At 41.7% G+C, this 23,408-nt stretch overlaps 1 protein-coding gene across 14 annotated transcripts in view; it reads right to left on the bottom strand.

The window, feature by feature from the left end:
• Positions 1 to 11,179: 11,179 nt before the first annotated feature.
• The window catches only part of TTLL5 (tubulin tyrosine ligase like 5), a 135,540-nt gene continuing 123,311 nt past the window's right edge, over positions 11,180 to 23,408 (bottom strand). For 10 of the 14 annotated variants that reach the window (XM_071809448.1, XM_065839130.2, XM_071809457.1 and 7 more), the window contains 2 exons: positions 22,015 to 22,100; positions 11,180 to 11,733 (listed from right to left, as the gene is read on the bottom strand). In XM_071809448.1, the coding sequence (XP_071665549.1) occupies positions 11,693 to 11,733; positions 22,015 to 22,100 (127 nt within the window). In that variant the 3' untranslated portion in view covers positions 11,180 to 11,692. The other 4 variants (XM_071809449.1, XM_071809451.1, XM_071809452.1 and 1 more) reach the window with 4 other exon arrangements.

The raw sequence follows: 23,408 nt of genomic DNA, 5'->3' as shown, positions 1-23,408 counted from the left end.
CCTACTGCTGTGGCATATTCAGTCAGTCTAAAATTTTTCCTCTTTCAAAAAATGTCTCTTCAAAGGAACAAACAGAATTTAGATGAGCCAGAGCTCCCCAGAATAGAAATTCCTTGGTACCCTCAAACTGTGCCTGGTGGATGTGTGCCCTATCCCACCCTAGTCCTTCAGATGCACATCACCTTTGGCATATGCTTTTGATAGATTCATATAAAGCTCCCCTCAAATGTAAAACACTTAGAACAATACTGTTTAAATAACCAGGGCAGTGCCGTTGCCACAGCTGACAGAAGTCCTATGTCCATTTTAATACATATGGTCTGCCAATAGACACTTGTGTACACAGGTAAATAACACGTCGCTCCTCCCAATTTAGCATGAACATTGCTCATAAAAAGTTCACAGATGTTGCCCAGGCAAGAAATCGGTGTACTCTTTTAAAAGTGTGGGCTTTTTCAGCCATAGATACTCCCAAAGGTAAAAATCTCCGGTACTTCCATGTCACATGAGATGTGGTGGCTGCCTTTCTGCCTCTCCAAACCACAACTACTTCGAAGTCGTTCCAGAGACCACAGAGGTTCCTCCCTGTCCCCTCCCAGTTCCTGGTCCCTGACAACGAAGTGCAAAATGACAACTAGCTGGTTAATCACTTGTGGCCAGGGCTCTCCATGGTCAGCTCAGAATTCAGCTCCTCCATCAAGCCCTTCACAATTGTGGCTGCTTCCATATACCTCACATGAGGCTGCCGTAACATGTAATCTCAAACATCTAAATAAACTGTAAACAACCCTTCCTGCACCATCACCAGCTGGCAAGAGGTTAGCAAGGGTGGGTCAGTGGAGGGAGCCTGCCAACCGGTGTGACACTGCTGGGGCACATGAGCTCTAGCAGGGGCACTCCCAGACACTTCAGCTTTATGCCTTTCATCTCTCTGGGGCTCCTTGACGTGTCATTGGTGTGATCATGAAAGATGCAGCTCCCATCAGTCCTGCAACACTACCGTACAACTGTGCCCTGTACAGCTCTCCATGCCCGTGCTTCTCCCCCACCTGCCCAAGGAGGGAGCAAATAAATACCTTACAACTACACTACCATGCTGATAGGCCAGAAATTTAGTGGCTGTAATAGGGGACAGGGGGGAATTACAGATGCCAACTGGCATAGGAATTCTCTCTCATCTTTTAGCAGCAGCCCCTGGGGAGGTTTTGGTTTACAAAAATGCAGTCTGGTCTTCGGTCATTATTCCTCCTGAGCTGTGGGCTGGCTTTGCTGCCCATCCAATTGAAGGGCTTCCTTGCTAGTAAAGGGGGGAAAAAAAAAAACAAACAAACAACAAACCAAACCAACCAAGAAGAGAGAGCTGCAAAGAGCTGAGCTAAAACACTTGCACAGCTCGCAGTCCTACGTGGCACTTGGAGCATGTCAGAGCCACCCACAGATTAACCCTGGCAAGTCCCTTGAGGTGTGTCTGTTTTACTAGTCCTTGTTCACTGCTGCTCCTCAGTGGCAGCAAGGGGTGGCAGAAGGACTGAGCTTTTTGTCTCCTTGGGAAGCAAAATGGCAATGGAAAATCAGGGGAGAAGAGCCTTGGGGTGTCCAACCAGTAAGGACACAGGGAATCTCTGGGTACAGTAATCCTTGAAGTCAAACAGACATATTTCAGTTACTGTTTCTCTCTCCAGCTTTCTGTTTCCCTAGCAACATTTGCGAATTAGATTTATAAAACGGGAGCTGAATTAATTTTCTTGCTATTCAAATAGCTTTTCTAGGGGTGTTTTAGCTGTAATTCAGCAACAAATTACACTGTCTCCATTAAATAGATTCCTGGGCACAGACTTACAAACACTTTTCAGAACACTTGCATGAGAAGGCAGAGGGCATTTCTCTATATGCTCTGTTACTAGCTGGCAAATTGAGGACAATGGGAAAGAGAAAGTGGGATTGTCACTGCCAGCACTGAATACAGCTTCCAACAGTTCCCTTTTGTTGTTTGCAGGAACAAACAAAAGCTGATTAAAACAATCCCAGCACACTTTCTGTCTCTCTAACAAAGATCAATAGTTAGAAGGAGTGAAAAACCCTATTCTGCACTGCCGTCAGGCAGATCCTGCACAGATGATGAAATGACCATCTGTGTAGCCCCTGCTTCTCTGTGGCATATTCTAACATAGCATGTAAGAGGCCTAGACCTGACCTTGAACACCTTGATTTTCAGGCTGTAGTGCATTGTTGAGCTCTGCAAGGAACTCTGTTTTCAGTAAGTAAAGGAACATACACTGGTATTTCAGCAAAGAATAGTCTTTGTGGACTAAATGAGTCTTTGTTCCCTGGTCTTTGGGTTAGACAGTCTCTAGCTATCTCACTAGACTCAAAAAGCAGTAGCACATCCCCATTACCACTGGGTGAACTGGGATATACTGCTTTATGTTTTACCCTTCCATAACCAACGGACATCAATACAGTAAACAAGATGGACCATGTCCAAAAGTAATAAAAGATACAAACCACAAATATACCTATCCATTCCTCTGGCACCATCAGAGCTCTGTTCTGCTCTGTCCTGTGATGTCACGTCTGTCATTGTAGCTACCAAATTTCCATTCTTTCAGTTCACAGATCCTTTTCTTTCTATGCTTTTCTCACGCTTTCCTTACCTATGACTAGAGTGTCCTCAGCAGACCAGAAACACAGGAGGTCTCCAGGCTCAGACAACTTTGGAAATGAAATCACCACAGTCATTCCATGACAGAAGAGAATCCATTGCAATGCCTTACGCATTCTTATGATGTCCAGTATGGGCCGGGATTCAATGCAGGGCAAGTTCAGTACCACAGGGTGAGCAGGATGCAGCTCTAGGGACAGCACCATTGTGCAGAAAAGGTTTCTTACCCACTGCAAGTGTTTCTAGTGGCATGCAAAACACCAACTCTGTAGTACTGGGTTGTCTTCTCTTAATAGGTGATTGAAAGGCAATGAAATCAATCAAGAAAATAGTTTTCAATATATATGGAGCCAACAGTGTGGTATCTACACACTTGCAAAACTACACTGATTTGTTGTACAGGCTGCCTATAACCTGCATTAATTGTGGTTTAGAGTAACAGCAGCAATTTGGATACAATGCAAAGAGGAAAACATGCCTTCTAATTCTCTAAAAATAACGCCTTTTATATTTTTTTTTTACATTCAAAGTCACTAGAATATATTGGTCAAAAGCTGTATAAAATTAATAACTAAAACATGCATACTATGATGTTTAGTAAAATAACACCTGGACTTCCAGGTCTCTGCTTTACCAATATTTTCTTTTGTGGACAGGGAAGTCATTTAAGCCCTGTTTCATTTTTGATGCAGCTCAGGAAGTGACAGACGGAAGCAACTAAGCTCAGTGTCTTTTGTCATCTTTTAAAGAGAGGCTTCAGATGCCCTGTACAAATGCAAGATCCTTTATCATGCAACAAGTCAACATAGAAGAGATTAGACTGTTTTACACACTTGGAAATAGAAGATTGTCTTAGAAATTAATTCAAATATATCAACAAGAAATAGAGCAAGTAAAAATTGCTGATTAATGGTTGCCATTCTCTGAAAGTAATGCATTTGAGATGCCACTTATGCCCAACATTTCAGAAAGAATATGGTGCAGTACTTTGAAATTAGTCTTTCCTGGAAACACACTGTGACATCCAAAGATTACAGACCTCAGTTCCTCGCCTGCTTTTAGAACATCCTTATCTAGGGTTAAGTTGCATAGGGAAGGTGGCAGAGATGGTCTGAAGGCATTGAACCAAGCAGTTGGGCCTTTTCCAGTACTGGGCTGTGATTTCATGGAAAATACACTTAGGGATAAGGACCTTTACGTCTACTACAGAAATAGGTTTCTCTACAGCTGTGGTTTGCAGCAAAAAACCCGCACACGTTATTGGTCTCCCACATCCTGCAGATTTAGTGAACAGCTTTTGGGCAGAAACTCTGTCCCCTGTGGTATATGCTGGCACTGTTGAATTATACCAAGGAATTTCAAGCAGAATTATACCAGTCTTTCAATTGGTATCTTCTGAAGACAAAGATTTATTTCTCCCCCTTTCAGGATGGTGGTGATCTTTGTGCAGGGTGATATTCTTCATCTCTCATTCCATTTAGTTGGCTAGGAAAAATGATAACTCATTGCTGTCCACAGAGACCGATGCAAGAAATGATGGCATGTAGGGGTTATGCATATTGCAGAAAGCAAAGGTGACTTCCTTTTCCGGTCTGCCAACATTCAAGACATTTCTCACTAGCTCTTTAAGGATATTCATTCATCACACAGAGAAATCAGCATGGGGCATTATAATAATATATCATGGCCTGTGCATGTGTATCACCTCATGAAATAAGCCAGCTGGGTCATACCATACAAGAGATTTCCTGACATTCTTCAGGAAGGATTTTTTTTTTTCTCCTGTAGTTATTATCCTTTTCAGGAAGCAGACAAAACAAAGATTTGCGGTGCGGCCAGGGGCAAATCTTAGAGGATTTGTGCAATGCTTGTACTGTAATGACTGGGGGATGTCTTGGTACCTGTTTTCTGGTCCTTTTTTGAAATAAACAATTATGGTCTTTTGAAGTTCTGAAACGCTCTTGTAGGTAGACTGGAAGCTTGGGAGATCTCTACTGTTTTCAAGGATTCATAAGAAACTCCACTTGTGGGGGAAAGCAGTAGCTGACAGTCTGACTCGCAACAAGAGTCTCTGGAGGGCATCCAGCTTGCAACAAGCTGCCTTGTGTGATACAGTTTGACATGGGCACCCTTAAAGGACACTTGCTACAAAAATCTCCAAGTATACATGAGGATCTGAAGATTTCTTTTGGATACTTGGTATGCTAAGTCCTTTATTGTGCTAATATGAAGAAATGGAAACAAATAAAGAAAACAAACATCAAAGAGAAACAAAATAAGGGAGATGGCAATAAAATCTCAGGGAAGTATGGTGTGGCAACAGTTACAATGTGCAGACTACACATTTTAAATTGTCTTTCATTTTTATCAATTTCACCTGCTCTCAGAAAAGCAAAAGACCTAAGAAACTTGCAGAGCCACAATCTGACAGGAAGAGCCATCAATCTTTATTCTTAGATATTTTTCATGAGAAATTTTCAGTAGATATATGGAGACATGAGTTTTGTACGTCTGGGGATAAGAAGATATCTGATATCATAGACAAAATGTGCTCCACATTGGATTTTCAGAATTAGGAATGGTGGAAAAAACCACACTTGCAGGAGGGAAGACAATCTTAATTTAAATGGAGGAAGCATCATGCAATGGGAAGGCTCAGTACTGTAACTAGTGGCACTAACGTATGCTTACAGCTTCATTTGCCCTCCCAATAGATTCACAGCTGTCCATCTGCACACACTGAAGAATGGCACAGACATCCTATAGGTATTAAATATATGACACAGCATGACCTTTTCAGAAAGCCACATAGATAAGGCAAATCCGCTTGAAGAACATGAGATGAATCCTGCATAGTAATTACTGGAAACAGTGGGGGAAATCCCTTGTCATTTTTCTTCCCCAATTTCAGAAAAAAACCCCAACAAATTTTATAGTAGAATGAGGGATTGATGACAGTCAAACATTTGGACTTGCCAGCAGAGGAACTTTTCAAAGATCCTTCCCTGACTATTGACATGGTATTATTCAAGACACGGCAATTAGATCAGTAACCCCAAAGTATTTTTTTGTGGAGATTTTATGAGTTTTGAACATAACTACACTGAGTACAGTAACTTGTCTCCTCTTAGTGTGGGGGAAGGAGGCTACGCTTTACCATTGCTGTAACTATGGTGAAATGAGATTTTCTGAAATATCCTTGCAGAGACACCAAATTAAACTGACGTTCTGGGGTTGTGTTCTGTTTCACATCCAAAACACCAGTAGGCAACAGACCAAATGCTGAAATTGCATTTAGAGATAACAGCACATCTTCTATCTACCCCAGACAAATAATAGAGACTCCGGTAATAAAATATACGCTTTTAACAGCCCCAAATTCTCAACAATTGCATCAAGTTTGCCTACTTAAGGCCAACTCACTTTTTTTCATCTGATAGGTCAGATAGAGAAGCCACGCCTTTTCAGAGAATATAAGATTTCACAAGTCCCTTGTGTGTGCTGTAGGCATGGACTTGTAGAGAAGAGGCCCTGTTAAGTTTACTCTTTGCCCTAGGGAATCACCATGATTCAGTGAATAGCACTGGCAAAGGCCTCACACCAGGGTCACCACAGTGATCAGTGTTTCTTTCCTTTAAATCTGAAACAGCAGTGAAAGCTCTTTTTCAATGAGGGCCAGTAAAATCCTTTTTTTTGGTAAGGTAACAGACAGAGCAGACTTTTCAGGGCAGGTTTGGTGTCTTGTTTATCCCCTTTAGTTCATGAGAGTTTGTCCTCTGGGTTAAAACTGCACCAAGAGGCTGTTTCAAAAACTCAGAATACAACGATTTTGGAGAAGATCAGCTTGCATTTCCCAACTACTCATCTCTAAGGCAGAATGGAAACTTAATCTCATTCATTGGAAAAGGACAGTAGGGTTCTAAAGTGGGAAGAAAGCAGTTACCAGGTACTGTAGTTCTTTAAGATGTGCTGTGGTTGTGCACATTCACTCTTAAGGTGCTCTGTACTCAAGCACTTTGGAAAACAAAGATGCTGAGAAGTAAATGTGTACGAATAAGATAACTTAAGAGCTTCAGTTAGTGGTATTTTCTTTTCCACATTTAAGCAATTAACCCTTAACAAACGTTGTATTATGGATGAGTTCCATACAGCAGCCTACTTTCCCCCAAAATCACAACTGTTTAGAGGTGGATCTTGGTGTCTTTTAATGCTCTTGTAAAAGCTTCATCATTCTGAAAGCCTCTGCAATATATAGCACCCATGCAGGTGAGGCTGTGAACAAACTGCATGTTTTAGTATACTGTACTGCAACTGTCAAAATAAAACACCTATACAAAGTCAGACTGCAAGACCATCTAGGCCACCTCTTGTATCTGACAGTGATTAACAGCATATGCCTGATAGACAAGCTGAAAATTGGAAAATCCCATTGTGGTACTTCCCTGTAACAGTCACTTGAAAAGTCTCAGAAACTTCCTGCTCATTGTTGGTTTGTGGTGGGTTTTTTTAAAACTTTTTGTTTGGTTGGGGGGTTTTTTGGTTGTTTCTTGGTTTTTTGTGTATTTTTTTGTTGGTTGTTTGGTTGGGTTTTTTGAAGATTTAATATGCCCTAATAGATTACTTTTTCATGCATTTGTCTACTTCTTTTTTCAAACCACATACACTTCTTTGTATCCACATCATCTTGTGTCAAAGAGTTCCATAGGTCAATTATATACTATGAAGAAAAATCAGCCCCTCTTCCCCCTTTCTTTGCTTTGAATCTGATAACTGTTAAGGTTCATTTGATGCTCTTCTTCTAGTGGGAAACATGGTGAACAATTACTGCCTTACACTCCTCCTTGCCCACCTCTTCCAATTAACCACTTTCTGCATGAAGACAACTACAACTGTTAATTTTTGTGCTCTTGGTATAACCCATCTCAAGGACTTCTTGACCTGATTCTGTAAAAATAAAATAAGGTCCTCGTCATGTTTGGCATAAACAAGGATGTCTTTGCTCTAGAAACATGAGGTTCTAGAAAGAAGCAAAAGAGGTCAAGTCCCAGGTTTAAGTAAAGCTCAGAAGCTTCCTTTGGAAGAAACTCATGACAGATCCATATGAATAATGTGTCCCAAAAGGAAATAGTACAAAGAGGATCAATCAGGCAGTTACTTAGTGCAACCAAAAAAATCCAACTATTTATATGCCAGCAAATAATCCATCCAGATTCAAATGGGAATATTATGACCAGCGAATGTAGGACTGAGTGAGGAAGAAAAGTCCTTGGCCATTTGATCAAGTAAATCTTAAGAAAAATAAGTCAGGAGTCAGACTACTTCCGTTTCCAACAAATAATCCAAAATGACTGGAACTGTTGTATTAGTACAAGGTACAGGCCTGAAAGAATGCAAGCTGAGAATCCAGTCTGTTCTGTAAACTTGTCTATAAGTCAACACTCTTTTTCACAGGTAAACAGGAGGAAGGGTCCAGCACTACCAGCCACTCAACTCCATGCACACAGAGACTATCCATATTCTGGTATGAGGAAGAAGCACAGCATTGAGATTCCTACTAGTAAACAAAGACTTGTTGCCACTTTACCAAAACTTTCTGCCACAGCAGGGAAACCGCTATCAGAGATATGTGTGTCACCCTTCTGGGCATGAAAATGAGGAGCATTTCCAACAAACCATGATTGTCCAAAAGCATATCTAGTCTTGAGAATGTAAATCTGAGTATGTCTCGTTAGCATCCAAGACTAAGTGGTCTATCTAGTGTCACAACATGATCTCCTGCTGATGGCACTCACACAACTTGTGAGGCTGCTTTAAAGGCCAAGATGAGTGATGTAAAAGTGAATTTAATAATCTGTGTACTGAGTACAACTCAGCTGCTTCTGGAGAGGAGATAACCTAATATCCCTCTCTGAATTTTTACGTTGTGGTATGCTCATCGTCTAAACAGAGCACACAATGCTTGTATGAACTCTGCATAACCTCAGCCTCCAGGACTCTGATGTGTACCTTACTTCTTTCAAGACTAACAAGCCTGATTCTCTGTCATTGAAACAGGCTCCTTTACTTAGAAGTGATGCAAGCATTACAGAATGTGACAGAAGAGGAGGACCCCTTGGTTACATTATCCAGTCTCACCACTGCAGCAGATGCTGAAAGATTGTTGGGGCTTTCTATTGGTAATTTTATTTTCTCACAGTAAACAAAGGCACTTCTGATGAAACTCATTGATGAATACAGGAAAGTAAATGTTGTAAAGAGCAAAGACAAACTAATCCCCACTTGAGGAGCATATATATAACTGTACTCCACTCATGTGCAACTATTATAAATCCAAAATGGTTTGCTATACACCCCTTTCCTCCCTTGTACTAGAAGACACTTCCTGCAAAATGCCTTCTCTCCAAGAGGTGTGGGAAACTGCTCTATTGCCTTCCCACTGAACCTCTTAACTGAAGTGCTCTCTGAGAGGCTTTTGAAAAGGGACAGACATGGAAGTAGCAGAGCTGCAAAGAGACAAAATACCTATGTTATCCTTAAGTACACAGTATCCACCATGCACAAAGACATACATTGACTCCAGGCTGAGGAGTACAGGGAGATGGAAAAAATAAGAGGCTGGATTCACAGGATTTGTTCCTCATTCTCTATTGGACGTGCTAACAGGTATCAGCAGTCTTGGACTGCAATGTGCATCTCTCTGAATACATCAAAAATCAAACAAGATGTCTGATACACTCCTAGTAAGTCATCACAGTTACAGATGGGGTGTTGACTACATCTAACATGCAATGCAAAGAAGTTCAGAAAATATTCTGGCTATAACTAAGTACAAACCACCACCCCAAAATGAGTAAGTGGGAGACTGACAAAGCTGACAAAACAATTAACGTATGTTCATAATAAGCCAGTACTAACTGGTGATCTACCAGACAAAGATGTAAGAATATTATTTCTGCTGATCATCCTCTGAAGACAATCACCTTTCCTGGGACAACTGTGCATTTAAATCTCTGTTCTCCAAACCTCTCTATAGTTTTCAGTGGTGGCTGTGACAACCTGAACAAAGAAACGAGAGAACAAAAACAGAAATGAGGGTTGCACAAAGATATATATCCTAGTGGTACTCTATCCTCCAAATGAAACCCAGTGGAATTAGGATAACTCAACTCCCCTGGGAGAAAATAAAGGAATGGAATCTGTTATTTACTGAAGCTAAATCTTACAGTGAAATACTACCTCCAACAGTTCTAGAAAGAAGCTGGAGGCTGTAGCCAATACCACACGTAGCAGAGTAGGCTACAAGAAGACAGGCCCAAGATCTTCTGCAACTTAATTTTCAGTAAGCATGATCCAACAACTTGATGCACCAGTAGAAACATCTACCTCGGAGATCCATGGGTGGAATTAAGTGACTAAAGACAGAAGGGACATGATCTGAAAGTAACTTCACAAGATTTTACCAGTCTCTTGTTCACTGATACGTGATGGCGGCACAGGCAGCAGACAAATGCCGTGGAGTTCTTGAAGAACAGAGATGAAGAATACAGAGAAAATGAACAGGATCATGACTGTCTAGGAAATGAAAGATAAACCAAGGAAGTAAGAAAGGGAACAACTGCATCAGAGCATTTTGGACAAACGAAGTATTCAATGTCTGTTCTATCTGTGAGTGGAACAGAAATAGAAAAATGCATGTTCTGTCCTATGAATTCATGCCTTGAGCAAGTGATAGCAAAGCTAACGTGGTATGAACATAACTACTTCATCTGCTCACAATTTGTCTGGTCTTGAATGACAGAAAATATGCACAATCCAAGAGTAAACATGAACACAATGATTTCAAGAGAAAACACATTCCTCCTCTGACACTGTTCCTTTTGTCAGCCATTTGGGTTGATCATTATCTACCTGACAACACATGAGAATGCTGCCTTAACACTGACTGTACAGGCTAGAAATGACAACGGAGCTGTGCAATAAGATCAAACAGGTTGTCAGAATCCAGTCTCTGAGGGCTCTGATACAAACAACAGGAGATTTTGTACCCTTCGAGAATTACAGTCATACCACCTGCTGCTTGACAAGGCAGAAGTTGCAAAACACTGAGTTTTCCTTTAACCTGGCACCAACAAAGAGCCAGAGCTGAAGCTGCTTCCTGTGTATTTAAAGGATGGGTGGATCATCTCTCCAATACATTTTCCAGCTGCTGATGTTATTTTCTAACACAAGCAAATTAATTTTCATAGCATTAGGCAAATTTTAACTGGAGTGCTTCACCAAGCCACCATTGCAACTGATAAGAGCCACCTGTGCCTTAGGGTTCAAGCCTGGGTCTGAAAACATCAGCCAATTTTAAAAGTTTACAAAGCTTAAACAAACAGAAATCAGAATACAAAAATAAGCCACACAGAACATAAGCATCCAGCAGTGAAACATAAAGACAGATTTTAAATCCTGTCCAATATAATGACAGCAAATATTTTGGGGGTGTGAATAACTGAAATTATAACCAAAACAAACAAATGAAATGACTTTATTCAAACCAATCAGTTCTATGGCTCTGTGCCAAAATTCAAGATAGCAACCAACATAGGTGTCTCCAGATGTACGTTCTAATATTTTTCTCTGCTAATGGTTGCCATATGATGACAGCAGAGACTCTTGGCTCTTACCAGACTAGGATAAACTGAAATAGCTGAGCAAATGAGACTTTATGTTCAAGCTTAGACCTTAGGAAGAACAATACAGGCAGCTGGTGGACCTCTGTCTTACAGAAAGATTTCACGGTTAGTGATCGAGAAGAGGTGTGAGGAAGAGACCCCAAGACTCAGCAGCAGAAGCTCTCAGAGGCAGCCATTCACCTCAACTTGCAGGTGTACCACCAGCTTCTACAGATGTTCAAGCACTCTCCTCAGTGGGTTTTCCCCTCACCAGGACCTCCTCTTCACTCTTTCCTGGGTGTTATGGGAGTGTGGTGGTATGAAGTCACTGCTGCCTTTGCCCCATGCTTGAAGCAACACCCTGGATTCCTCACCTGGTGTTCAGTGTTAGTCCTTCTCTGCAAGCAGAGGCTGGAAAAAACACAAAGCAAAGATTTTGATGAATCACGAGGGACTTTTTTGTGGAGAAAAACTGCTGCACTGCTCTGCAAATGTCAGCCATCATCAGAAATCTGAGTCTCCCCATCACACAACTTCTCTCTACAGGAACAGATGAGGTCAAAAATCAGAATGACAAAACCTAACTTAATAAGCTACTGTGTGAAAAAGTATTCTTGGTATTCTTCTCAAGCCTCTTCACCTCTGACTCATCTCTTCACATGCTCCTCCAGTAGCTCTGACTTCTTCCCCCATATGCTTTGTCTCTTTCTTCGTGCCTTTTACCCATGGGGGTCTACTTCCCCACTCCAAAAGATGCTGAGAACCTTGATGCAGGGGAGATAGGGTTGTGAAAAGGTTGATCGTTACAAGAAACAAAATGAGGATAAGAAAAACATTTTCTTCTCATTGTTATAGAGATAGATTTGAATTCTACATACTGAGACATTTTCCTACTTAGCCATGTTATGGGAAAAAGTCAATGTCATCTGTCCTTAGACAGTCCTTTAAAAAGAAAAATCCCAAACACTTGGAAATGTACCAGGTTTATTTTGGACAGTTTGCATCTTACAGCTAACAGCTAATCTAGTAGGTAAAGCTTGTCCTATGTATTTAGCACATCAGCTTGCTCCTAAATGCAAGAGACATTTGTTGAGAGCTGTTTATTAACAATACTGCTATATTTTTAAAATTACGCTCTCCTTGAAAGCCCAGCATAGAGCCAAACATCACACAGTACAGAGGATCTGGAAAGATGTTTAGAAAGCAGGATTGCCAGCTGTGTCACTGCACAGAAAGTTTGGAACCTGAATTAGGAACCAAACTGTCAACGATGTGTATTAAGATAGGATACCAGTCCAGAAACCTATCCCTTGGCAATATGCTGAAATTAAGGAAACAAAGTGACAGGAAAGAGGCAGCCAGCTTCAACCTCATCTTCCTGTTTTGAAGAGACTTTTGAGCCTTCCTGTTCCTACAGAAATGCACGATATAGTTTGCCTTTTCTCATAAATGGAACTAAAACCAGTTTGTGTGAGTTCTTCTTGTATAGCTGCCTTGAGAACTCAACACAGAGAGGGGCATTCCTATGTCTGCAAGTAAATATGTAGGTTCCTACCATGAATGCAGCTCACGGTTAATTTATTAACTTCATAAATACTTATGTATATAATTCTGTGAAGTCTTATAATTTCAAAGCTACTGGTGAGCATTCCACCTCCTTCTGGTTGAGTAGGTGGGACAGAAAAAACCCCACATTCCGGATAGCAGCCAACCTTAAGGGTTGATTCTCCCTAGTGATGAGAGTCATTGGAGTGAATCACCACATACAACAGAATGAATCTCCTTTATTCTCTGCCTGCCAGGAGGTGTAAAGTATCTGCCTGTATGTCTGTCTGCATGTTTACATACTATTATGTCATCGATGACTGCACCTCAACACTTTTGTACCTAGAACAGTTACACAGTGGGAAGAAAAGAATTACATCCATTTAATGGGTATGATTCTGAGTCACAAGGAAATCACAGGAATTGTATAAAGTCATTTACGGGATACCTGCACACTAAAATTCAGTGTCACGTAGACTTTCCCAGCACAGATGTGCACAGCCTGGGTCAGACACCAGCACCTAAACTACTCTGCTTCCAAGCTGCAGGAATGAGACAGAGCAGAGCACTAGGTTAGATGACAGCACTGGGTCAAGGACCCATGCTAACATTTTTTAGAGCTAGTTTGGGCTGTTTCATCATACCCACAGCAAGTCTGTTGCAGAACTGAGAAGCATGTTGAAGCCTCCCAAATCTAGTGAAGAAGCTCTGATAATCCTAGAAATTCAGATTTTTTTATCCCAGAGCTGAGGGAATTTCTAATCCTAGAGTGATGCCCAGCATTCTCTTGATAATATATAGTGCAACTAAGAAAGGCAATAAATGGATAGGGTTTATTTATATCCATCTGTGACTGACGCTAGCAAGCCAGGACAGCTGACAACAGAAGGCCAGCGTGCCCTCCCCCATCTTTTGGGCACAATTTCAAGTTGGCTTGCTGGACTGGGCAGGCACGGGAAAGCAGCATGAAAATTTACTTGGGGAGGGGGTGGTGACACAAACAGCACCCACAACTGTATTTGAGTGAAGTCTCCCTGCCTGAAAAAAATGGTGAGCAGCCTCATTAGCAAGTGGAAAAACAGCAGTAGAAGCCAGCATGAGCCCTCCCACTCCCCATGTTGCAGAGAAGACACTGGGTGGGCTCCCCACCCTGACTGCTAATGCCCTTCTGTACTTGACAGCATTCACTCTGATTTCTCTTGTTCAGCTACCTACTCCCTGGTTTGTTGTAGCTCTCTCTTCTCTGGCTCTTGCCCACATTTCATTTCATAACTCCAGACACTCCTTTTACCCTATTCACACACATTTTTGTTTCTATTTTTAGTCTCAATAAAATAATGCCAGATTAAAACAAAATCCAATTTGGATGGGCAAAGTCATCCTCTCTATAGGTAGCTTAATGCCAAAGGGCCAGATGTGAGAAAGAAGTAGCCAAGACATTATATAACCTCACCCCAGTCTTTGCACACCTGATCTTGAATGACATTTCCAACACAGCAAGGAAATGCAGGCAGTTCGCCATCACCCAACTACTGAGAACAAGCAACACTCAGCCTCCAGGCAGACAAAAATGCCAACTGCCTGAAGTCATTACTTATCCTGCTTCAGAGTTTTCTTTGAGCCTGTCAGAAGTGAAGGCTCCTAAAATACAAGCTGGGTTCTAGTTTTTAACCAGGGAAGCCAATTTCTAGAGACTGTCCTTTTTTTCTCCTGCTTTCCCAGTGGTCCTGAGATTTGGAATGTCATTTCAGTGGCATGAGACCAGTAGCAACAAGAAAAAGCTCCTTCCTTTCATTAAAGAAAGGCAAAAGTTTGACTAGAGGTGTGAGAGGCAGGCTGCTCACACAAGCTAAGGATTAATGTAATTTCTCATCATTAGAAGTGAGCACTGACCCTCAGCTCCAGCTGAGAGGCGATGGCTGAGTTAGAGATTATCTTCTTAACAAGAACTGAGAAGGGCCTGGAATGCTGCTTTTGGCAGAGCTTTACACTCTGCTGAGATTTAATGAGACTCACAGTTTTCTGGTAACTGGATAAACCTGAACAGACTCATGCCCTGTGGATCATTTGTATCTGTTTAAAAGGTATTGGTTAGAGAAATCAATATTTGCTCATTGCTAGTCATTAGGTAATGGCTCCCTGCTCCTTCAAGAAGCACTAAAAATGGGATAAGGAGGAGGTCTTTTGATGCAGAGTGTTGGGTACCACACTGCAGTTCCCTTTCAGTGACCCACCCAGAGCTTCTCAGCCAGACAGGTGGTTCTGGAAGGATTTCTGTGGAAGAGCTCATCATTACTCCATTGCTGGACTAAGATAAGTACTGAGGTGACATCAAAAGTTGCTCTTTCGCGTCATAAGATATCTTGTGCATATGTAGCCAAAGTAGTCTGAGGCAGAGGTTACTCGAGGTGCCCATTTGAAGGTCACCCTTCAAAGTCAACACCACTTGTGCAGTCAGTCACAGCAACAAGAGAGAACAGGAGGGTGGCAAATGAAGACTGGAATTAACAGGATTAGTGGGAGGGAAGAGGCGTACCAGCAATGTGCTGTGCAGAAACCTGAGTGATTTCTTTTCCCAGCTGCTCCTGATGAAGGATTTGGACAGTATGGTGAGACCAGCTGAAATCATAGCCAAGGCTCCTCTTGGGAATGTGGTAACAACGTAAAAATAAATACATTGGTGTTCAACAATCTACTGCCATCTGAGGCTGCTGGGGAGCCCGGCAGAAGCTGAAGAAGCCTGGACAAGGCTGGGCAGCTGGGAATTCCATCCTACTGTAGCAAGTGGCTGAGAGTTTGACACAGGCCATGCACAGTGGCAACAGTACATATCCCACCCCATTCCATCCCATCCCCACTCTTCGTGCTCCAAGAGAGTTGAGAGACACTGACTGATAAATCTCAGGCATTTTCTTTGTTTATATCTGGCAAACAATCTAATGTTATTGTATGTGTGTTGTTTAAATGTCTGCTGTGTTTACTTGTCTTTTTCTTTTTTTTTTTTTTTTCCTTTTTTGCTGATGCAGGACAATTTTGAAGCTCGTACTTTTGCACACCTGCTAAAAGAATCTCTTCTTTCCTTAAGCTTATATGAAAGAGGCTGCATTTCAGGAATAATGTTAATTCAAGCAGTGGACAGAAAACAGCCAGTCACAGCTTAGCAATTCCAACATTAACTCTAATTTCAGGTCTCCAATAACATTACATACACGACCTTCTTATGAAGGACCATACAATAATCTTGGATATAAAAAACCTTCAGAAATACGCAGTCTACCTGTAGAACTCCTGTAAAATGAAAAAATCTGGAGTGCCCTAGATGCAGAGAAGAGCAAGCGTAAAAGTGCTCCATACCATCACTAGTTTGCAAGCAAGCTACATTCATTGCTGTGTATCAGACCACACTGCTTGCACATTCATCTTATTTGGATGGTGTTCAGACACTGCTCTCCACCTTACCCTAAAGAAGGAAATCACTAGAGAACTAAGAACAGCAGCCTGCCTCCTGCATGAATTAGATCCCAACCAGTTTATCAATCCACATATTCTTCAAGTAGTCTCTCAACAGTTCAGGATCCAGTTTTAAGCCCTTACAGATGATGATACACTTTATTTCGAAGAGTTGCATACCTTCAAGACTTGGCATTCACGCAGATATGGGGGCCAGGTGAATGTCCAAAATAAACAGACAGCTGTGCATCATCCTGCAGCTAAGCTCAGATACAGACCTGGAAATCACAGGGAATAAAATCAAGCCTGTACCACCTGCCTCAAGAAATTTCCTCCCTGGCATCTGAGTTTCAACATTCACCTTTTGTATGAAGTATTCTCAAGAGAACTAGAATACAAATGAATTAGTTCCAGATTCATGCTTTAAACCAGACTAGGTAAAGATCTGCGACTGCGTGAATTAGCAGTCTTTGCTGCTGTCAAACTCAGATAGCATATTACTAACTTTTACCTTCCCTCATCAGTAAGTCTAATGCCTTTTCTCCCACATACATAGTGGAAAAGCTGTGTGGACACTAGTAATATAAACATTAGCACAATAAGACTGCATCACTGTCAATCAGTCTGAGAATATGAAAGTCCTGTGAAGTCTGGAGCCAGGCAATGAACTTGCCCAGTTTTAATCATGATTCATATTTATTTGTAATCATACAGGTTATTAGCACATTATATTTGTGCCATAGGAAAACAGAACCCCAGAGACAATCTGTCTTCTGAAGGTTTTAAAACAAAAATCCTGCAAGCTCTCAAGAAGTTGGCAGCAAATGACAGAGAAGCACAAAGACAGATTTCACTAAGTTGCTGCTACCTTTACAAATTAAACCAAATCAAATAAAATCAGCTGGGGTCATCACCTTGTGCATCCACTCCACAACTGCACTTTCAGATTGTCCTTGTCTCCAGGTTCTTGCAGAAAACAGTCCAGTTCAGAAATGTAGAAACTACTTGAGATTATGCTGTTATATTTTCATAAAGTGCCCTTCATCTTCTATTGTCCCTAAAACCTAGTCTGTGTTAGCAAAAAAGGAAGAATAGTAAATACAGTACATTTCTAACTATGAGGTCTTCCACTTAGCTACAGAATTTCCTTGATGTCTCTTGCCAGTTGTTCAAAAGCTAAATTCTGGTGAAAATATGACACCTTTTTAGCTAGAACTTCACTTTCTTGAGAAAAAGAATTAATGCACTATTCACCTAATGCCACTAGAGAGGAACAGACAAACCAGCAACATATGGCAAAATGTCACCATACATCTTGCATTGTTAATATATACAGTAAAAAAAAGACTGGCCTGTAGATGCCTTTCTTCATCATCTGAACTCATCATATCAAACAAAACCTCATATAGACAACCTGGAACTGAACAACCCATCATGTTACTTATCTTAGTGGTTACTCAGCAAGCTATATTCTGAAGAAGATTTGGAAAAGAGAATTGATTTCTTAGTTCACAATCACCCTATTTCACTAATACTAACTGAATTGCCAAATTCCATGAAGCAATCAGTGTAATGCTGAGGGACCCTCAAAGTAACATAAAATTTAAAAAGCAATTTTTTTCAGAATAACTGACAACCCACTAGCAGCTAGGTGTTCAATTTCAGTGAAAATCATGTCAGAAGCACATTGAATGTTCCATAAAGGTAGTAATTCTTAGTATCTTCTCAGTGACAACCAATGATAGGACAAGGGGCAATGGGTACAAACTGGAACACAGGAGGTTCCACTTAAATATGAGAAGAAATTTCTTCACAGTGAGGATGACAGAACACTGGAACAGGCTGCCCAAAGGGGTTGTGGAGTCTCCTTCTCTGGAGACATTCAAAACCCGCCTGGACACATTCCTATGTAACCTCTTCTAGATGTTCCTACTCCAGCGGGGGGATTGGACTAGATGATCTTTTGAGATCCCTTCCAATTCCTAACATTCAGTGATTTCTTTAATAGAATAAAACCTGCTAAAAATTCCTGGAACTTTGATAGGAAACTGTCTGTTCAGACACTTCAAATAATGCCCAAATGGTAGCTTTCAGATTTAGCTTCCTGTGTGTAAATGCACGAGAATTTCTGCCTTCTCTCTCATTATGCCAGTGGCACACAGCTCACACACCACTTCTGCCTCTCCATGAGATGAGGATGTGGCCACAGGGATGAGAGGCTGCCACACTTATTGTAGTGGTGGGTTGTTTCAGAACCCTGAGCTGCTTTGCAGAAATGCAGACTTTTATTCTCCCTTTTATTCCATCTCAAGGGATCTGTCCTCAAAAGCTTGAACCCACTGCACAACAGTATCTACCACCAGTATTCTACAGTACTACCAGTGAACTGTTTTCTGAACAGTCTGGTTAAAAGTTTCCATACTGCCTGACTCGCTCTTTGAGCATCATACTTACTTTTGGTTAGGCCATTTTTGACACATTTATGCTTCTTCTCTGCAGACCCCCAATAGGTATCGTCAGGCTGTTAGAGAAGGCTTATTCAATCTTCTCAGACATTTTTGAACATTGGTACATTTATACAGAGGTTCTGCCTGGTTCCTTTTTTATCTCTACAACTTTTCACAGAATCACAGAATGCTAGGGATTGGAAGGGACCTCGAAAGATCATCCAGTCCAATCCCCCTGCCGGAGCAGGAACACCCAGATGAGGCTACACAGGAAGGCATCCAGGTAGGTCTGGAATGCCTCCAGAGTAGGAGACTCCACAACTCCCCTGGGGAGCCTGTTCCAGTGTTCTGTCACCCTCACTGAGAAGAAGTTTCTTCTCAAATTTAAGTGGAACCTTTTGTGTTCCAGTTTGAACCCATTACCCCTTGTCCTATCACGGGTTGTCACCGAGAAGAGCCTGGCATACTTATAAACATTAATGAGGTCACCCCTCAGTCTCCTCTTCTCCAAGCTAAACAGACCCAGCTCCCTCAGCCTTTCCTCATAAGGGAGATGCTCCATTCCCTTCATCATCTTTGTTGCCCTACGCTGGACCCTCTCCAGCAGTTCCCTGTCCTTCTTGAACTGAGGGGCCCAGAACTGGACACAATATTCCAGATGTGGTCTCACCAGGGCAGAGTAAAGGGGAAGGAGAACCTCTCTCGACCCCCTTCTAATACACCCCAGGATGCCATTGGCCTTCCTGGCCACAAGGGCACAGTGCTGGCTCATGGTCATCCTGCTGTCCACCAGGACCCCCAGGTTCCTTTCCCCTAGACTGCTCTCTAACAGGTCATTCCCCAACCTATACTGGAACCTGGGGTTGTTCCTGCCCAGATGCAAGACTCTACACTTGTCCTTGTTATATTTCATGAAATTTTTCCCTGCCCAACTCCCCAGCCTGTCCAGGTCTCGCTGGATGGCGGCACAGCCTTCTGGCATATCAGCCACTCCTCCCAGCTTCATGTCATCAGCAGACTTGCTGATAGTACACTCTATTCCCTCTATTCCCTGTTTCACAGCCTTCTTTATTTAAATGCTAGCAGTTTATTCTGTAATCTGCTTTATGACTTATGCCTCCAACCCCTCTAGTTGGTATCTAGGGTACTAAATACCTGTGAAACAGTAAACCCAAACAAGCTGCTGATGAGGGAAATCAGGGCCCTAGTGTAAGCAATCAATGGAGAGAGTGAAGAGGAAAACCAGCTGTTCCTGCAGGAAGGACCAGAGTAATTTCTGAGCCACACAGACTGGGCACAGTAGCCTCTGACCCATACCAGTGGCTTGGTGCAAAGGTGAAGAAAATATCCTTCCCAAGTTTCTAAGAACAAATGCTTTGCTCTAGTTAGTTCAATCACTTCAATATTTGGCACCGTTCTTGGAGCTATATACCTCTTTGAGCAACAAGGAAGCTTTGAGTGACCCACCCACCAAGGTTCTGCTGGCCTCACCCTAGCCAAACCAGGCTTCTGTCTAAGCCTTCACGCTCTTAGCTAAATGGCACGGTAAACCCTTTGCTTCAGCTTCAGAGAGGACACGTTTAGTACAGTGTTGCTTGCCTCGTCCTACAGAAGAGAACATGAGCTCAGGTTCTCAGTTCTCACTCCTCTCAGAGAATGTGACTACCCTGAACTTTGGAGCAATTATCTAGCCTATATTCTTCCTGCAGCTCTGGCTGTTGCCTTCCATTATTCATTGTATCAACAATCCTTGCACGTGGTTTGCATAAATATTCACAGAAACAGGGAAGGATAGAAAAATGCTACCTACAGTTATCACAGACACATGTAACAACAAGAGTACCTATAGGAGACAGAGAGAAAACTCTTGCAGAGGTTTAAAATTACAGTGTGGCAACTCTGAGAGTGCTCTTAAAACCCTGAAAAAGGCAGAATTGAGCACACAAACATCTGCATCTAAGTTCACTCAGCAAACCAGTTTGGTCAATATATTGAGAACTCCATTTTCCCATTTAATTGTAAATGTACGTGTAACCTTCCTTTATATACTGTACTTACTAAGAACTCAACTTGAACCATACAGTAGACCAGAACTTTTGCCTCAATTACACATATACTACCATGTTGACATAATTTTATTTATTTTGATAGTCCCATTATATTCCATTCCTACACCGTCACATTCCAATGTACTGTAGAGTCATTTTTTTTACTACAGCTATTCACCCTATAAAATTTCTGGTAGGATAACTGGAGTTTTTGGCAGATGGTAAAGCGTGGGAGGCAGTTTGGAACCGTACAATAAGTGCACTAGCTGAATGTTTGTGCTAGAGGATCAGCAATAAAATCACTGACATTAATAATGGAAATGTCATCTTTAAGTTTCAGAGCTAAATATCCAAGAGATGAATTGGGTGGTTCACCCTTACGCAAACTTTTCTTTCAGCCTGTGAAAACACAAAGGTCACTGCATTAGTGATACTGAAGTCATGTTTTCAGGGTTTTCACAGCAAAACAAAAGGTCAGAAACATAATATTTTAAAGCGTTCTAGTCCATAAATTCTATTACAGCACCACCACAAATTATCGTGGGCCATGGGTAATATGGGTTCATCAAGACTACACTCTACCTGCTAATAGGTCTGCATCAGTGCAAAATTAATTGGGTCCTCATTTACTGGGACCTTAACAGCAGATAAACTTGTTTGAATCAATTAACCACTAGGGAATTATGAAGATTTGCTTCTGTAAGTCTCAGTGATTTTCCTTTGGGAACTTTCACCTCTGCTGATTAACTTCACTATGCAGCTGATTCACAAGTCTCAACTATGCCTTTCTGAACTAAGGGGCTTTTCTGTAATACGGAAGAAAAATGTAAAGAATGTCCTGGCCCATTATTACAGGCCAAGCTTAAACAACAGAGCATCTTTGAGCCAAAGCCTAATGCAAAGAGGAGCCATTTTAGCCAAGTTGTTTTTTTTTCTCTTTTCCCCAGCTACATTTTTAGGGATCTTCCTCTTCCAACTCTATGAAATGCAGCCTTTGCTCCCTTCTGTTTAGTCTTTTTAATCCCAGGAGAAATAAATTCCGTGCACAGCTGAACTCAGACTGTTACCTAGGAACCGCTACATGCAGTATAGGCAGCTGTGTTTCTTCTGCTTGCTGAGAAAGTTTTTTTTCCTGCCAGTTCTTGAGAAAGCATCCCAGCATGCCCACCACTGCTTTCCTGATCTTCAGCACTAGCACTTACCTGTGGAATTTGTCCCTGGCTCATAGGATGCAGCACTGTGAAGGTTGTTCTGGAATTCATTCAGTTGCTTTTCAGTGGAGGTCACCCTAACAGGTAAAAGCATCAAATTAGACAGAGATAAAAAGAGATATACTAAGAAAGAATAAAAGTCTTAAAGAAAAAATTGAGAATTCTAGTTTACAAAATCTCACTAGCATTGTATCTATGAAGCTGTGCCTGAACATGGTATGAAAAAGGCAGAGTAAGACAGGTGAACACTCAAGCCACCAGCAAGACTCCTATGTGCCTAAAACATTTAATTGTCCCATGTCTTGGAAGCTGATTCTGCAGGATAAATACGACAGTAAATGGTATTGGACCACCAAAGCACAACTCAACTACTAATGCTGTGGTCACCTTATTCCAGTGATTCAAAGTAAAATGATTAAGCGACCTCAGAACAGAAATGCACACGCAGGCAAAACCATGCCACTTTCAAAAGATAAGTTCTTGCATCTTGTCTCAGCAGAGACAGCTCATTTAGGCAAGATTTCTCACTTGTCTTGGAAACTGAGACCCCCAGAATGCATTTCATCTCCCGCAGTCCAGTGCCAGTCCTCAGGCAGACACTTAATGCAAATCCTCCTGCATTTATCTCAACATTTGAGTTCCAGAAAAACTATATTCTGTGGAGTACATCTTCACTTCCTCTAACAGTTATAAAGATGTATTACCAAACTGACACCATGCTCTCCTACATAAAAAAAAAATGGGTCTACTCACAAGGCAAAGTCACACTATACAGCTGCAATGATGTATTCTGTCCTTAAAATCTTTACAACTGATCCATCTGTTCCTGGCTTGTTCTCTCCTCCCTTATCCTTTTTGCCTTTCTTCCCTCCTGCCCAGCTCTATTCTGATCACTCCAGACTTCTGCATATTCACTTCTATGTCTCTCCTTCTTCACTCATTCAGCTCTGCAGCATCACACAGTTACTGTGAGCTCTCCCCGAGAAAAGCACCGTAATCTCCAGTTCCCACATGATGCCCTGATGACTAACAGACCCAGACACATGTGTGCAGTTTCTATAGTTTTATCTCAAACCTTTTGCTTTCAGATTTCGAGTTAGCAAGTTGCCAGTAATCCAGGTGCTCCTGGCAGCTAAAAGGCCAGTGAGGGACTCCAGTATTTTATCGCAGTTGGATTTTAGTGAAATAAATTGGAGTTCATAGAGAAACGGAGAGGGATACAGACACATCTGCAAATGCAAGCCCTTACTTCAGTCAGTCATAATCTGAAATGCTATTGTCAAATGAGGTGCCTGTTTCTATGTTTATTGTCTCTTGGAGAGAATTTTGGATCTGTACTTATGGGTTCTTTTGCTGCTGATACTGCACGGTCCTTCTGGGAGATG

The sequence above is a fragment of the Patagioenas fasciata genome, chromosome 5 (genome assembly GCF_037038585.1).
Source record: "Patagioenas fasciata isolate bPatFas1 chromosome 5, bPatFas1.hap1, whole genome shotgun sequence".
Taxonomy (NCBI): domain Eukaryota; kingdom Metazoa; phylum Chordata; class Aves; order Columbiformes; family Columbidae; genus Patagioenas; species Patagioenas fasciata.
Note: the sequence above shows the minus strand (reverse complement) of the source record. Positions and strands in the feature narration are given on the sequence as shown.